General features: G+C 39.9%; 1 protein-coding gene across 9 annotated transcripts in view; it reads right to left on the bottom strand.

The window, feature by feature from the left end:
- Positions 1-17,389, bottom strand: part of NEK1 (NIMA related kinase 1) — a 213,440-nt gene that overhangs the window by 98,230 nt on the left and 97,821 nt on the right. Inside the window, exon 18 of one of the 9 annotated variants that reach the window (XM_060155842.1) lies at positions 1,804-3,146. The exons of 7 other annotated variants lie outside the window; for them this stretch is intronic. In XM_060155842.1, coding sequence (XP_060011825.1) covers positions 3,117-3,146 — 30 coding nt within the window. In that variant the 3' untranslated portion in view covers positions 1,804-3,116. Of the gene's footprint in view, positions 1-1,803; positions 3,147-5,657; positions 6,082-17,389 lie in introns of those variants that run through there. One more of the 9 variants, XM_060155840.1, reaches the window with a different exon arrangement.

Genomic DNA, 17,389 nt, shown 5'->3' with positions numbered 1-17,389 from the left:
TTCTCTTAGGTTTTGCTTCTCTGTAAAGGTTTTAATTTCTCTGTTGAATCTGAATGAGATCCTTCCTGGGTAGAGTCATCTTGGTTGTAGGTTTTTCCCTTTCATCACTTTAAGTATGTCTTGCCACTCCCTTCTGGCTTGACGAGTTTTTGCTGAAAGATCAGCCGTTAACCTTATGGGAATTCGCTTGTATGTTATTTGTTGTTTTTCTCTTGCTGCTTCTAATATTTTTTCTTTGTATTTAATTTTTGATAGTTTGATTAACATGTGTCTTGGCGTGTTTCTACTTGGATTTATCCTGTATTGGACTCTCTGCCCTGCCTGGACTTCATTAACTATTTCCTTTCCCATATTAGGGAAGTTTTCAACTATAACCTCTTCAAATATTTTCTCAGTCCCTTTCTTTCTCTTCTTCTTCTGGGACCCCTATAATTCAAATAGTGGTACATTTAATATTGTCCCAGAGGTCTCTGAGAGTGGCCTCAATTCTTTTCTCTTTTCATTCTTTTTTCTTTATTCTGCTTTGCAGTAGTTATTTCCACTATTTTATCTTCCAGGTCACTTATCTGTTTTTCTGCCTCAGTTATTCAGCTATTGATTCCTTCTAGAGAATTTTAAATTTCATTTATTGTGCTGTTCATCATTGTTTGTTTACTCTTTAGTTCTTCTAGGTCCTTGTTAAAATTTCTTGTATTTCCTCCATTCTATTTCCAAGATTTTGGGTTATCTTTACCACCATTACTCTGAATACTTTTTCAGGTAGACTGCCTATTTCCTCTTCATTTGTTGGTCTGGTGGGTTTTTACCTTGCTCCTTCATCTGTTGTGTGCTTCTCTGTCTTCTCATTTTGTTTGACTTACTGTGTTTGGGGTCTCCTTTTTGCAAGCTGCAGGTTCATAGTTCCTGTGGTTTTTGGTGTCTGCCCCCAGTGGCTACAGTTGTTTCAGTTGGTTGTGTAGGCTTCTTTGGAGGGGACTAGTGTCTGTGTCCTGGTGGATGAGGCTGGATCTTGTCTTTCTGGTGGGCAGGTCTGTATCCAGTGGTGTGTTCTGGGGTGTCTCTGAGTTTATTATGATTTTAGGCAGACTCTCTGCTAATGGGTGGGATTGTGTTCCTGTCTTGCTAATTGTTTGGCTTAGGGCGTCCAGCCCTGTAGTTGGCTGGTATTTAGTGGAGCTGGGGCTTAGCACTGAGATGGAAATCTCTGGGAGAGCTTTCACCGTTTGTTATTATGTGGAGCTGGGAGGTCTCTGGTGGACCAATGTCCTGAACTTGGCTCTCCCACCACAGAGGCACAGACCTTACACCCGGCCGGAGCACCAAAACCCTGTCAAGCCACACAGCCCAGAAGATAAGGGAGGGAGGGAGGGAGAGAGAGAGGGAGAGGGAGAGAGAGGGAGAGGGAGAGGGAGAGAGAGAGAGGGAGAGAGGGAGAGAGGGAGAGAGGGAGAGAGGGAGAGAGGGAGAGAGGGAGAGAGGGAGAGAGAGAGAAACAATGAAAAAATAAAGTTATTAAAATAAAAAATTTAAAAAAATTAAAAAGTAATAAAAAAAAAGAAATAAGAGAGCAACCAAACCAAAAAACAAATACACCAATGATAACAAGCGTTAAAAACTATACTAAGAAACAAACAAACCAAAAATACGGACAGACAGGACCCTAGGACAAATGGTAAAAGCAAAGCTATAAAGAGAAAATCACACACTGAAGCATACACATACACACTTACAAAAAGAGAAAAGGAAAAAAATATATACATCATGGCTCTGAAAGTCCATCTCCTCAATTTGGGATGATTCGTTGTCTATTCAGGTATTTCGCAGATGCAGGGTACATCAAGTTGATTGTGGAGATTTAATCCACTGCTCCTGAGGCTGCTGGGAGAGATTTCCCTTCTCTTGTTTGTTCGCACAGCTCCTGGGGTTCAGCTTTGGATTTGGCCCCGCCTCTGTGCGTAGGTCGCCTGAGGGCATCTGTTCTTTGCTCAGACAGGACTGGGTTAAAGGAACCGCTGATTAGGGGCTCTGGCTCACTCAGGCAGTGGGGAGGGAGGGGTACGGAATGTGGGGCAAGTCTGGGGCAGCAGAGGCCGGCGTGACGTTGCACCAGCCTGAGGCACTCCGTGTGTTCTCCCAGGGAAGTTGTCCCTGGATCACAGGACCCTGGCAGTGGCGGGCTGCACAGGCTCCCAGGAGGGGAGGTCTGGAGAGTGACCTGTGCTCGCACACAGGCTTGTTGGTTGCTGCAGCAGCAGCCTTAGCATCTCATGCCCGTCTCTGGGGTATGTGCTGATAGCCGTGGCTTACAGCCTGGAGCTCATTTAGGCAGTGCTCTGAATGCCCTCTCCTCACACACCCCGCAACAATGGTCTCTTGCCTCTTAGGCAGGTCCAGACTTTTCCCTGGACTCCCTCGTGGCTAGCTGTGGCACACTAGTCCCCTTCAGGCTGTCTTCACACAGCCAACCCCAGTCCTCTCCCTGGGATCTGACCTCCGAAGCCCAAGTCTCAGCTCCCAGCCCCTGCCTGCCCCGGCAGATTAGTAGACAAGCCTCTCGGGCTGGTGAGCGCTGGTCGGCAGCGATCCTCTGTGTGCGCATCTGTCCACTTTGCCCTCCGTACCCCTGTTGCTGCGCTCTCCTCCGTGGCTCTGAAGCTTCCCCTCCATCCTCCTTGTCTCCACCAGTGAAGGGGCTTACTAGTGTGTGGAAACCTTTCCTCCTTCACTGCTCCCTCCCACTGGTGCAGATCCTGTCCCTATTCTTTTGTCTCTGTTTTTTCTTTTTTCTTTTGCCCTACCCAGGTACATGGGGGAGTTTCTTGCCTTTTGGGAGGTCTAAGGTCTTCTGCCAGCGTTCAGTAGGTGTTCTGTAGGAGCTGTTCCACATGTAGACGTATTTCTGATGTATCTGTGGGGAGGAAGGTGATCTCCACGGCTCACTGCTCCGCCATCTTGAAGGTCTCCTAGGTAAGGTTTTACCAGCACAGCCCCGCCCATTTGCTTCGGCTTTCACTGCCACGGCAGAGTTGAGTAGTTACTCAGGACAGTCTATGGGCTGCAAAGCCTAAAACACTGACTATCTGCCCTTTTACACAAAAGGTCTGTCTATCCCTGCATTACAAAATCATCAAATCCACAAGTTTTACCTAAAGTAAAGCAAATACTAATATGGGATTTAAAAACGAACAAACAGCAAAGCAAAATAGCTAGAAGAATGATCTCGAAAGTCAGACACACTGGGCTTGTATGCTGCCTCTGGACATACCAAGTGATCTCGGGCAAACTACTAATGACTGAGTCAGTTTCACAACCTGTGACCTTGGAATAAAAATCCTCATTGCAGAGAATTACTGTCAGGATTAGATTCTAAGTAACTTTAGTTAATTTTTATAAATACTGCTCAGAGAAAAACAAACAAACAAACAAACCACCTGGCCTGAAGTGTTACTTGTTAAGAGTTTCCTTAACCTGCATTTTTTTAAAATTTCAAATTACCTGAACAGGGAAAATTTTGAATTCACATACAAGCATATGAAATTACTCTGAAATCCATGATTACTTTAAATTACAATTCAACCCAAAAATTATTTACGTCCCAAATGCTTATTCATAGGTCAGGGACTTGGATTTCATTTTGCCACAGAAACAATGTTGTAATCATTATGGTTTCCCAAAGCAGTTAATAAAATTTACTGATCAAATAATTTAACTACAGCAGTTTCCCAATTCCAGAGGATTAACCTTTAAGACTCAGAACTTATTCTTAACTGTTTAGGTTTGATTATTTATAATGAGACTGTAAGTATTAGAAAACACATATTAGGTTTAAGATATGTATCTGTCACAATGTCTTTAAGACTCCTCTTCATCAGCAAAATGGATATTTTATGACTGGTTATAAGGATACACCACAGTGTAACATACATACATTTTCAAACTATACAAACAAATCATGAGTATTACTATTTATCAGTGGAAAAATGTTTATTATGTGCTGCCTTAAATCACTGGTGTTAATATATTTTTCTTGAAGAGTCAGGGTTATTACCATGAATATCCATCACAGTCCTGTGCTATAGGTACAGTTCTTATATAAATACCTCAGTATTTACAATGCTGAATGCTGTCAGAGTCCAAAAATAAGCATTAATGACCACTATAAAAGTAGTTCCCAAGAAACACCAGTTTCTCCTCATTCATCACATCAAGGTCTCTGTTGATCCATCTCTCCCTGATTGTGGAATGTTGTAAATATCTGACAACATAGTGCATGTCTAATGCAAACTGTCTGACAAAGAAAATTATTAATCTTGCCAAAGATGAAGGGTTTCATGAAGATGATAACAATGATACTGGAAAAATTTTCAAATCACATGCAAAACCGTCTACAAATACAACAGGATTAGATAAATTAAGTGAATTTTTAAAAAGTGCACAGAATGATGATGTTGGTCCTTCAAAATATTATTGGTATTAAAAAATTCAGGGCTTCCCTGCAAAATATTATTCGTATTAAAAAATTCAGGGCTTCCCTGGTGGTGCAGTGGTTGAGAGTCCGCCTGCCAGTGCAGGGGATGCGGGTTTGTGCCCCGGTCTGGGAGGATCCCACATGCCACAGAGCGGCTGGGCCCGTGAGCCATGGCCGCTGGGCCTGTGCGTCTGGAGTGTGTGCTCCACAACGGAAGAGGCCACAACGGTGAGAGGCCCGTGTACAGCAAAAAAAAAAAACAAACAAAAAAACACATAAAAAGAAATTTCAGAAACGATCTTTGGAAAACTGCCAAAATCTCAGCCATTTTCGCAAGAAACAGTCATCTTTTATAATATAGTTATAAAAACTGAAACGTACAAAAATTTTGAAGTGAAGGGTATACCATCTTTCATCAATTCTAATATGAACATTGTTCACATTTTAACATCTCTGAAATGGGGTGCATCTTACAATCAATAGCATCTCTATGACCTGTTATAATCTTATAAACTGTGGGCCGGGCAGCAGTTACAAGATAGATGTTACTGCCTGAGAATGTATGAGCTTTGTCAATTTTTTATTTCTTGGTGTCATAACTGGAAAACCTCAACTCCTCAGTTTTAAATTAAAAAAATCACGTACTGGCTTGTTCAAGAGGAAACAGGAGCCTAGCAGTTGTTGAAAACCTTCCATTGATTCCCTCTGATAAGAGCAAGAAAGCACCAGCACCAAAGCCTGCAGACTGGTGTTGACTCCCTGAGAGAAAATTGGGGTTCTCTTTTAAGAATCGCTGAAATCTCAGTGCACTTGGTGGCATAGAGGATAATATTATTTGAGAAAACATGAACGTCAATGACCCTAATTTTAAAAACGAATGATTAGAAAGTCAAAGTATGAAAGTAGATTTAGGAATGAATACCTTTACTGATTTATTTCACTCATATTTTCCTTTGTATGGATGCTCAAGAATAACATAATAAAAAAAATCCAAAAGACTTATTTCAACAAGTATAAAATAAAAAGGTTAAGTGATAAAAAGCATTGTATCAAGTTAAACTGGCAAGATTTTTTCTCTTTTAGTCATATATAAAATAACAATATGCCTTATAGTTGTATCTTAGATTTGATAAAATATACACTGTATTCATCATACAATTCTAACAGAAAAATTATAATTCTCCTCAAGTTAGTTACTTTCAGAATCAATATGGACTTGGAAGTATATCCAAAATTCTGACAAATGTCAGACAAAATAATTTTAAAATTTCATTTTTCAAGGTAAAATCCCAATCAAACCCTTTTTCCACTCTTTACTACAAAATGTGGGTCTCTATTTTAGCTGGATTTACTTTTAAGTGGCTTTACCCGACATGAATGCTAATGGGCTAAGGAGGGTCTCCTACACGAGACACAGGGCTGAATGATTCAGCACCTCACGCTGAGTGAGCGACGGTTCCCAGGCTCCTGGCTGTTTTCAGAGGAGACTGCAAGGCTCTCCCTGAGGCCTCTCCTCCCTGAGGTTCCCCAGATGATTCATTAGAGCTGATAAACTCTCAGAGCAGCCACATCTCCCTGCTCCAGCCTGTGCAGCATAAACGTGCAGTACAGACCTGTGGCACAGAATCAATCGTTTTCCCATGGCAATAACGGAATGTCTACTCTTTGAAGATACATGAGGCTGGCAAAATCAGAAAGCTTTAAGTAAACTACCTAAGATGCTGTGCAAATTAACAGTAATTATTTCTAGAGTTAATCATCGTCTCCTCCTCAGCAGGAAACAAATGCAGTGGCAGTAAAAACATGTCTACCTTCCCCCTGAATCTCTCCCACAGCTTCGGCCACAGTTCCCAAGCCAACAAGGCAACAGAAAGGTACCGTGAACTCTCTCACGAAGATAAGGCAGATGGAATCTCAGTAGAAACTAGAAACAGCGTTTTCTGGGAACTGCACGTAGTCTGGTATGGTCGAAGCTGAAGGGATGAAGAAGGGAACAGGAAAATCAAGAGCAGTAAGAAAGACAAAGAGTAGACCCCTTGTGCTAAGCTACCAGGTTTAATTTATCCTCTAAACAATAAACAACAACTGAGTAATTCCAAGCATATGGGCAATGTGTTCCATGTGGCTTCAGAAAGATCACCTTGGCAGCCCAAGCCAAAGATGCATTAGAAGGATCCTCAGTTAGAAGCGGTGAGAAGAAAAGACTAACAAGACGTAAGGATCTCAATGAACAAGGGCAAAAATAACAAAAACATAGGGGAGAAGGTGGCTACGGGATATTCAGAAGGCAGAAAACGCAATCTGGTCGCTGACTGGCTATGAGTTGGGTGGGACGTGACAAAGAGAAGATGCTATGAGATGGCTTTCAAACCAGAACCCAAAAGTCAAGCCATATTTGATGGTGATTCTCTGCAGCAGGATGGGTACTACAGGAAAGGCCATGGGTCTGAAGACAATGAAGTGAATTTGGTTTTGGAAATAAAAGAATGAAGTACAGAAAGCTCTAGTCCCGGGTAAGATGGAAGCACACAAACCCCTTTCCCAAAGAACACATGATAAAGTGCAGGCACATCTGGGGTCCCTGAAAAGTAAACAGAGGCAGGCAGAGTTGAGAATGCCAGAGCTCAGAGTACCTGTAAATGCATGATGAGGGTACCACATTTGTAAAACTGCGGTCTTATAACCTAAACCTAACTTGGCGAAAACCCCGAAACTGAGCACTCTGGTAACAACAGCAGTAACTCTGGTTATCTCTTCCAGTTCCGGAGTGGGGAGGGAAAACTTAAGGAGAAAGTAGGAAATGTTCCAGTTTTTTTCTTTCTGTCTCCTTTCCTTCTTGTGCTGCAGCCCCCAGGAAAGCTCACTGCTGTGGTGGCAACCGAGACACCAAGAGGAGCTTCTGGGAACTACAATGGTGAGGGAGGGACCCTTTGTCTCCTGTGACGATGATACTCCAAAAGCCAGAGCAGGGCTTCCCTGGTGGTGCAGTGGTTGAGAGTCCGCCTGCCGATACGGGGGACACAAGTTCGTACCCCGGTCCAGGAAGATCCCACATGCTGCAGAGCGGCTGGGCCTGTGAGCCATGGCCGCTGAGCCTGCGCGTCCGGAGCCTGTGCTCCACAACGGAAGAGGCCACAACAGTGAGAGGCCCACGTACTGCAAAAAAAAAACAAAAAAAAAACAAAAAAAAAAGAGCAAAGTCTGTGGCCTCTCTCTTTCTCTCTCTGCCTCTGTCTGTCTGTCTGTCCTCCCACTGCTTCACTCTAGGAGTGAGGGAGCCCTAGGTATGCGAGGTCTCAGACTGAGAGGTGAGCCCAGGGAAAACGCGGGCATCAGACCAATGGCACACCGTGGGGCTCCGGAAAATTGCCCCAGAGTTGTTATAAAGTCCTGGGGTTGCCTGCATCTGTGTGCGGACAAGACCCTGCTCTGCATGAGCACAGGGCTGGCTGGCCGAAAGACTTCCACCCAAATGCCAGGCAAACAATACTGCACAGTGCACACGAGGGACAAAAGGAAAACAGGAATTTGAAGCCTGACCCCGACAGGTCAACTGCCTGCTAAAACAAATAAAATCAACAGCCGCCATAAAATTTAAACAAAATCCAAAGTCTAATAATGTAATATTCCAAATGTCCAGGGTGCAACTCAAAATTAATCAGCACATGAAAAACGACAAAAATCTCAACCTACCTGGGAATATACAATAGACAGATAATGATTAGATGAAAGAGATGATATAATTATGGGACAGAAACTTCAAAGAAACTATTTTAAAAGTATTTGAACAGCAACCAAGTGGTGAAAAAAGGTTAACATAGAAAATACTAGCAGGGAAAGAAAAGAAACAAGGAAAAACCAAATGGAAACACAAGAAATGAAAAAATAAAATTACCAAAATAAAACCCTCCCTGGCTGGACCAAATAAGCAGAATAAAGATGAAAGGGGAAAGAGGAAGTGAACCTGAAAACAACAGAAATTAACCAATCTGAACAACAGAGAAAAAAACTGTAAAAAACTAAACAGAGCTTCACAAACCTGTGGAACAAGAACAAAAGGTCTAACATTCATGTCATCAGAGAACCAGAGAAGAGAAAGAGCACAGAGCTGAAAAAAATATTTAAAGAAATCATGGCTCAAAAATGGCATAAGGTATAAATCTACAAGTCCAAGAAACTTAGCAAACCACCAACAGAATAAACCTAAAGAAATCCATGCCCAGAGACAACTTAATCACACTGCTGGAAACTACGGACAAAGAAAGAATCTGGAAGCATCCAGAGAAAAATAAGACATACCTGCAGGAGAAAAAAAGGTGAGGATTTCTCTTCAAAAACTATGGAGGACAAAAAGCAGTGAAGTAACTTTTTAAATGAAAATAGAAAAGAACTGTCAACCCAAAATACTACATCCATCGAAAATACTGTTTAGAAATAAAGATGAAATAAAACTAAGAGGATTTATAGCCAACAGACCTAACCTAAAAGAACTGCCAGTCTTTCTGCGAGTGGGCGCGCGATCGATCGGCTGTGTGCGTGCCGCATGGTGCTGGTCTCCGTTGCCGCTGAGAGGGAAGCACGGGCGGCGGCGGAGGCAGCAGAGCAGGCAGCGGCCGGCCAGGCCTTGGCAGCTCCCCGTGCACAGCGGGCGGCGACCTAGACGGCGCATGGTGGTGCTAGGCCTCGTGGCAGCAGCGGCCCAGCTGTTGGCGGCAAGCCACCCCAAAACACACCACCAGACGTGGACCTGCCCACCAGAAAGACAAGATCCAGCCTCATCTACCAGAACACAGGCACTAGTCCCCTCCACCAGGAAGCCTACACAACCCACTGAACCAATTTTAGCCACTGGGGACAGACACCAAAAACAACGGGAACTACGAACCTGCAGCCTGCAAAACGGAGACCCCAAACACAGTAAGATAAGCAAAATGAAAAGATAGAAAAACACACAGCAGATGAAGGAGCAGGATAAAAACCCACCAGACCTAACAAATGAAGAAGAAATAGGCAGTCTACCTGAAAAAGAATTCAGAATAATGATAGTAAAGATGATCCAAAATCTTGGAAATAGAATAGACAAAATGCAAGAAACATTTAACAAGGACCTAGAAGAACTAAAGATGAAACAAGCAACGATGAACAACACAATAAATGAAATTAAGAATACTCTAGATGGGATCAATAGCAGAAAAACTGAGGCAGAAAAACGGATAAGTGACCTGGAAGATAAAATAGTGGAAATAACTACTGCAGAGCAGAATAAAGAAAAAAGAATGAAAAGAACCGAGGACAGTCTCAGAGACCTCTGGGACAACATTAAATGCAGCAACATTCGAATTATAGGGGTTCCAGAAGAAGAAGAGAAAAAGAAAGGGACTGAGAAAATATTTGAAGAGATTATAGTTGAAAACTTCCCTAATATGGGAAAGGAAATAGTTAATCAAGTCCAGGAAGCACAGAGAGTCCCATACAGGATAAATCCAAGGACAAACACGCCAAGACACATAGTAATCAAACTGTCAAAAATTAAATACAAAGAAAACATATTAAAATCAGCAAGAGAAAAACAACAAATAACACACAAGGGACTCCCCATAAGGTTAACAGCTGATCTTTCAGCAGAAACTCTGCAAGCCAGAAGGGACTGGCAGAACATATTAAAAGTGATGAAGGAGAGAAAACTACAACCAAGATTACTCTACCCAGCAAGGATCTCATTCAGATTTGATGGAGAAATTAAAACCTTTACACAAAAGCAAAATCTGAGAGAGTTCAGCACCACCAAACCAGCTTTACAACAAATGCGAAAGGAACTTCTCTAGGCAAGAAACACAAGAGAAGGAAAAGACCTACAATAACAAACTGAAAACAATTAAGAAAATGGAAATAGGAACATACATATCGATAATTACCTTAAATGTAAATGGATTAAAGGCTCCCACCAAAAGACACAGACTGGCTGAATGGATACAAAAACAAGACCCAAATATATGCTGTCTACAAGAGACCCACCTCAGACTTAAAGACACATAAAGACTGAAAGTGAGGGGATGAAAAAAGATATTCCTAAAAGAACTAAAGAAAGCTGGAATAGCAATTCTCATATCAGACAAAACAGACTTTAAAGACTATTAGAAGAGACAAAGAAGGACACTACATAATGATCAAGGGATCAATCCAAGAAGAAGATATAACAATTATAAATATTTATGCACCCAACACAGGAGCACCTCAATACATAAGGAAAATGCTAACAGCCATAAAAGGGGAAATCGACAGTAACACATTCATAGTATGGGACTTTAAAACCCCACTTTCACCAATGGACAGATCATCGAAAAGGAAAATAAATAAGGAAACACAAGCTTTAAATGATACATTAAACAAGATGGACTTAATTGATATTTATAGGACATTCCATCCAAAAACAACAGCATACACATTTTTCTCAAGTGCTCATGGAACATTCTCCAGGATAGATCATATCTTGGATCACAAATCAAGCCTTGGTAAATTTAAGAAAATTGAAATTGTATCAAGTATCTTTTCCAACCAAAACGCTATGAGACTAGATATCAATTACAGGAAAAGATCTGTAAAAAAATACAAACACATGGAGGCTAAACAATACACTACTTAAAAACGAAGTGATCACTGAGGAAATCAAAGAGGAAATAAAAAAATACCTGGAAACAAATCACAATGGAGACACGACGACCCAAAACCTATGGGATGCAGCAAAAGTAGTTCTAATAGGGAAGTTTATAGGAATACAATCCTAGCTTAAGAAACAAGAAACATCTCGAATAAACAACCTAACCTTGCACCTAAAGCAATTAGAGAAAGAAGAACAAAAAACCCCCAAAGCTAGCAGAAGGAAAGAAATCATAAAGATCAGAGCAGAAATAAATGAAAAAGAAATGAAGGAAACGATAACAAAGATCAATAAAACTAAAAGCTGCTTCTTTGAGAAGATAAACAAAATTGATAAACCATTAGCCAGACTCATCAAGAGAAAAAGGGAGAAGACTCAAATCAATAGAATTAGAAATGAAAAAGGAGAAGTAACAACTGACACTGCAGAAATACTAAAGATCATGAGAGATTACTACAAGCAACTCTATGCCAATAAAATGGACAACCTGGAAGACATGGACAAATTCTTAGAAATGCACAACCTGCCGAGACTGAATCAGGAAGAAATAGAAAATATGAACAGACCAATCACAAGCACTGAAATTGAAACTGTGATTAAAAATCTTCCAACAAACAAAGGCCCAGGACCAGATGGCTTCACACGCGAATTCTATCAAACATTTAGAGAAGGGCTAACACCTATCCTTCTCAAAGTCTTCCAAAATATAGCAGAGGGAGGAACACTCACAAACTCATTCTACGAGGCCACCATCACCCTGATACGAAAACCAGACAAGGATGTCACAAAGAAAGAAAACTACAGGCCAATATCACTGATGAACATAGATGCAAAAATCCTCAACGAAATCCTAGCAAACAGAACCCAACAGCACATTAAAAGGATCATACACCATGATCAAGTGGGATTATTCCAGGAATGCAAGGATTCTTCAATATACGCAAATCAATCAACGTGATACACCATATTAACAAACTGAAGGAGAAAAACCACATGATCATCTCAACAGATGCAGAGAAAGCTTTCGACAAAATTCAACACCCATTTATGATAAAAACCCTGCAGAAAGTAGGCATAGAGGGAACTTTCCTCAACATAATATAGGCCACATATGACAAACGCACAGCCAACATCATCCTCAATGGTGAAAAACTGAAAGCATTTTCACTAAGATCAGGAAGAAGACAAGGTTGCCCACTCTCACCACTCTTATTCAACATAGTTTTGGAAGTTTTAGCCACAGCAATCAGAGAAGAAAAGGAAATAAAAGGAATCCAAATCGGAAAAGAAGAAGTAAACCTGTCACTGTTTGTAGATGACATGATACTATACATAGAGAATCCTAAAGATGCTACCAGAAAACTACTAGAGCTAATCAATGAATTTGGTAAAGTAGCAAGATACAAAATTAATGCACAGAAATCTCTGGCATTCCTATACACTAATGATGAAAAATCTGAAAGTGAAATCAAGAAAACACTCCCATTTACCATTGCGACAAAAAGAGTAAAATATCTAGGAATAAACCTACCTACGGAGACAAAAGACCTGTATGCAGAAAATTATAAGACGCTGATGAAAGAAATTAAAGATGATACAAATAGATGGAGAGATATACCATGTTCTTGGATTGGAAGAATCAACATTGTGAAAATGACTCTACTACACAAAGCAATCTATAGATTCAATGCAATCCCTATCAAAGTACCACTGGCATTTTTCACAGAACTAGAACAAAAAAATTCACAATTTGTATGGAAACACAAAAGACCCCGAACAGCCAAAGCAATCTTGAGAACAAAAAACGGAGCTGGAGGATTCAGGCTCCCTGACGTCTGACTATACTACAAAGCTACAGTAATCAAGACAGTATGGTACTGGCACAAAAACAGAAAGATAGATCAATGGACCAGGATAGAAAGCCCAGAGATAAACCCATGCACATATGGTCACCGTATCTTTGATAAAGGAAGCAGGAATGTGCAGTGGAGAAAGCAGAGCCTCTTCAATAAGTGGTGCTGGGAAAACTGGACAGGTCCATGTAAAAGTATGAGATTAGAACACTCCCTAACACCATACACAAAAATAAGCTCAAAATAGATTAAAGACCTAAATGTAAGGCCAGAAACTATCAAACTCTTAGAGGAAAACATAGACAGAGCACTCTAAGACATAAATCACAGCAAGATCCTTTTTGACCCACCTCCTAGAGAAATGGAAATAAAAAACAAAAATAAACAAATGGAACCTAATGAAACTTCAAAGCTTTTACAGAGCAAAGGAAACCATAAACAAGACCAAAAGACAACCCTCAGAATGGGAGACAATATTTGCAAATGAATCAACTGACAAAGGATTAATCTCCAAAATTTATAAGCAGCTCATACAGCTCAATAACAAAAAAACAGACAACCCAATCCAAAAATGGGCAGAATACCTAAATAGACATTTCTCCAAAGAAGATATCCAGATTGCCAACAAACACATGAAAGAATGCTCAACATCATTAATCATTAGAGAAATGCAAATCAAAACTACAATGTGATATCATCTCACAGCGGTCAGAACGGCCATCATCATAAAATCTAGAAACAATAAATGCTGGAGAGGGTGTGGAGAAAAGGGAACACTCTTGCACTGCGGGTGGGAATGTGAATTGGTACAGCCACTATGGAGAACAGTATGGAGGTTCCTTAAAAAACTACAAATAGAACTACCATATGACCCAGCAATCCCATTACTAGGCATATACCTTGAGAAAACCATAATTCAAAAAGAGTCATGTACCTAAATGTTCATCGCAGCTCTATTTACAATAGCCAGGAGATGGAAACAACCTAAGTGTCCATCATTGGATGAATGGATAAAGAAGATGTGGCACATATATACAATGGAATATTTCTCAGCCATAAAAAGAAACGAAATTGAGTTATTTGTAGTGAGGTGGATGGACCTAGAGTCTGTCATACAGACTGAAGTAAGTCAGAAAGAGAAAGACAAAATACCGTAAGGTAACACATATATATGGAATATAAGAAAACATAAATGTCTTGAAGAACCTAGGGGTAAGACGAGAAGAAAGACACAGACCTACTAGAGAATGGACTTGAGGATATGGGGAGGGGGAAGGGTAAGCTGTGACAAAGCGAGAGAGTGGCATGGACATATATACACTACCAAACGTAAGGTAGATAGCTAGTGGGAAACAGCCGCATAGCACAGGGAGATCAGTTCGGTGCTTTGTGACCACCTGGATGGGTGGGATAGGGAGGGTGGGAGGGAAGGAGATGCAAGAGGGAGGAGATATGGGACCATATGTATATGTATAACTGATTCACTTTGTTATAAAGCAGACCCTAACACACCACTGTAAAGCAATTATACTCCAATAAAGATGTTAAAGAAAAAAAAAAGAACTGCATAAGGAATTTCTTCAGGCAGAGAGAAATTATATAAGAAACTTGGATCATTAGGAATGAGTGAATAGCTAGAAAAATGGTAAATATTTGTGTAAATATTAGAAAGTATTCCTGTCCTATTGCCTTCTTAAACATGTTTGAAGTTGTAAGAAAAATTTATAACACGGCCTAATGAGGCTTTAAATTTATGTAAACGTAATATATAAGACAACTGTGGCATAAAGGGGAGAGGGTAAGGGTACCTACATGATGGAAAAATTTCTACATTCCAAATTGAAACAGTAAAATAGCGTTTACAGCTGACCTGGGAACAACAAGGGGTTTGGGGCACCGACCCTTCATGCAGTTGAAAATGAGATAACAAATACGTGTTGTTAAAAGCCACTAACTTGTGCTAATTTGTTACACAGCGAAACAAAAACAAAAATGAACCCCTCCAGTAATATGAGAAACAAGAAGACATTACATTTTGGTAAGAAAGGACAATTCACTCTAAAACCCCAACGATTCTAAATGTGTATGCTCTCTAAAAAAAAAAAAAAAAAAAAAAAAAAAAAGAAAGAAAGGAAAAACTGACCAAACTAAAAGGAGAAACAGATAAATCTACAATTATATCTGAAGGCTTCCACTCTCCTATCTCAGTATCAAACAATGTTGGCATAATGTCAGCATGGATCAAGTACTAAAAAGCACCATCAACTCACTGGATCTAATTGAAACATATAGCACTCCACCGAACCACAGCAGGGTACACATTCTTTTCAAGGGTATGTGGAACATTCACGAAGATAGATCATATTCTAGATCAAAGTACAAACGCTAACAAATGTAAAATGACTGAATGAAGTCCTACAAAGTATGTTCTCTGATCATAAAATAAAACCAGAAAACAGTAACAGAAAAAAGTAGGAAAATGTCCAAACAGTTGGAAATTAACCCATTTCTAAGTAATCCATGGGCCAAAGAGGATGTTTCAAGGGGAAATTACAATAAAGTTTGAACTGAATTAAAATGAAAATAGAACACAGAAAAATTTGTGGGGTGCAACTAAAGCAGTGCTTAGAGGGAAATTTACAGCATGCAATACCAATATTAGACAAGAAAAAAGGTCTCACCCTCAGCTATCTAAGCTTCAACCTTAAAAGACCAGAAAAGAGCAAAATAAACAGAAATCAAGCAGAAGGAAGATAACATTGTGAATGTACCTTATGCTACTGAATTGTGTATTTTTAAATGGTTAAGACAGAAAATTTTATGTTTTGTGTATTTTACCACACTAAAAACAAATTCTTTCATGGATCATAGGTCTAAAGGTTAAAAGTAAAACTATAAAAATTTTTTGAAAAATAGGAGCAAATTTTCATGACTACTGGATAGGCAGAGTTTTTAGACATGATAGAGCAAAAGCATGATCCGTAAACAAGAAACCTGAAAACGTACACTTTATCAAAGTTAACACCTTGCGCTCTGTGAAAAATATTGTTAAGAGAATGATAAGCCAAACTGCCACCTAGGAGAAAATATTGGCAAATCACTTACCCAATAAAAGATTTGTCCAGAATATAAAGAACTCTCAAAGCAAAACAGTAACAACACAACACAATTAATATGGACAAATTACTCAGACACACGGTTCCCTAAAGAGGATTATAAGGATCACAAATAAGCAATGAAAAGGGATTCAACATCATTAACATTTAGCGAAATGCAAATCAAACCACAATGAGATACCCCTATACATAGATTAGATGGCCAAAGTAAAAGAGAGCGACAATACCGAATGCTGACGAGGATGTGGGGCAACGGGTGCTCTTGATCACTGATGCTAAGAAGGCAAAAAGGTGCGAGTGCTCTGCCAAATGGCTGACTTTTGAGAACTCAAGTCTACACTTACCACATGATCCAGAAAAGCCACTCTTGGGAATTTACCCTAGAGAAACAAAAACTTACTCTTCTCTAAACACCTGTAAATGAATGATCAAAGCAGCACTGATTATTAATTAACAAAAACTAGAAACCACCCAAATGTCCCTCGGTGGGTGAATGAATAAATGAACTGTAGCACATCCATACAATGGAATACCACTCAACAACAAAAAACAAAAAGTTACTGATACATGCAACAACTTGGATGAACAGTATTAAGGTGAATGAAAGAAGCCAACCGCTAAAGGTTACATACTATTATATATACCACACACAAATACCATATAAGACATTCTTGAAAAGACAAAACCATAGTAATGGAGAATAGACAGTGGCTTTCAGGGTATTAGGGGTGAGGGGACAGCATGACTATGTTGAGAGAGAGCACGAGAGAGTTTTGGGGTGATGGAATGGTTCTGTATCCTGACTGTGGTGGTGGGTACGTGAATTTATACTTGTGTTAAAATTCATAGAACTGGAGAAGAAAAATAAAGTTAATGTTATTGTATGATGATTTACATAATAAAAGGAAAATTTAAAAATAAGGTACCAATGTGACCGCTAGGAAATGATGTCCAGAAGGCAGCTAGACAGGATGGAAGTTAGGAGGGTAGTCTGCGTAACTGACAGAGACTTTGAGGTCACCAGTCCCTTGTAGAATAGTAAGTGAGATCACCCCAGGGTATTAACTTACAGTGAAAAATAACCAAGGACAGAATCCCAGGAAATATCAGCCTTAGAAACTACGGAAGAAGAGAATCCTGTAGAAGATATTAAGAAATAATAATCAGAAAACTAAGGGATAAACAAAGAGAATTTGGTGTCACGGAAGGCAAGGAAGAAATTTTGAAGAAGTAACTCATGAGATCAAATGTCATAGAAAGGTCAAGTAAGATAAAGATTTAAAATACTCGATTA

Source organism: Lagenorhynchus albirostris, chromosome 7 (assembly GCF_949774975.1).
Source record: "Lagenorhynchus albirostris chromosome 7, mLagAlb1.1, whole genome shotgun sequence".
NCBI lineage: Eukaryota > Metazoa > Chordata > Mammalia > Artiodactyla > Delphinidae > Lagenorhynchus > Lagenorhynchus albirostris.
Note: the sequence above shows the minus strand (reverse complement) of the source record. Positions and strands in the feature narration are given on the sequence as shown.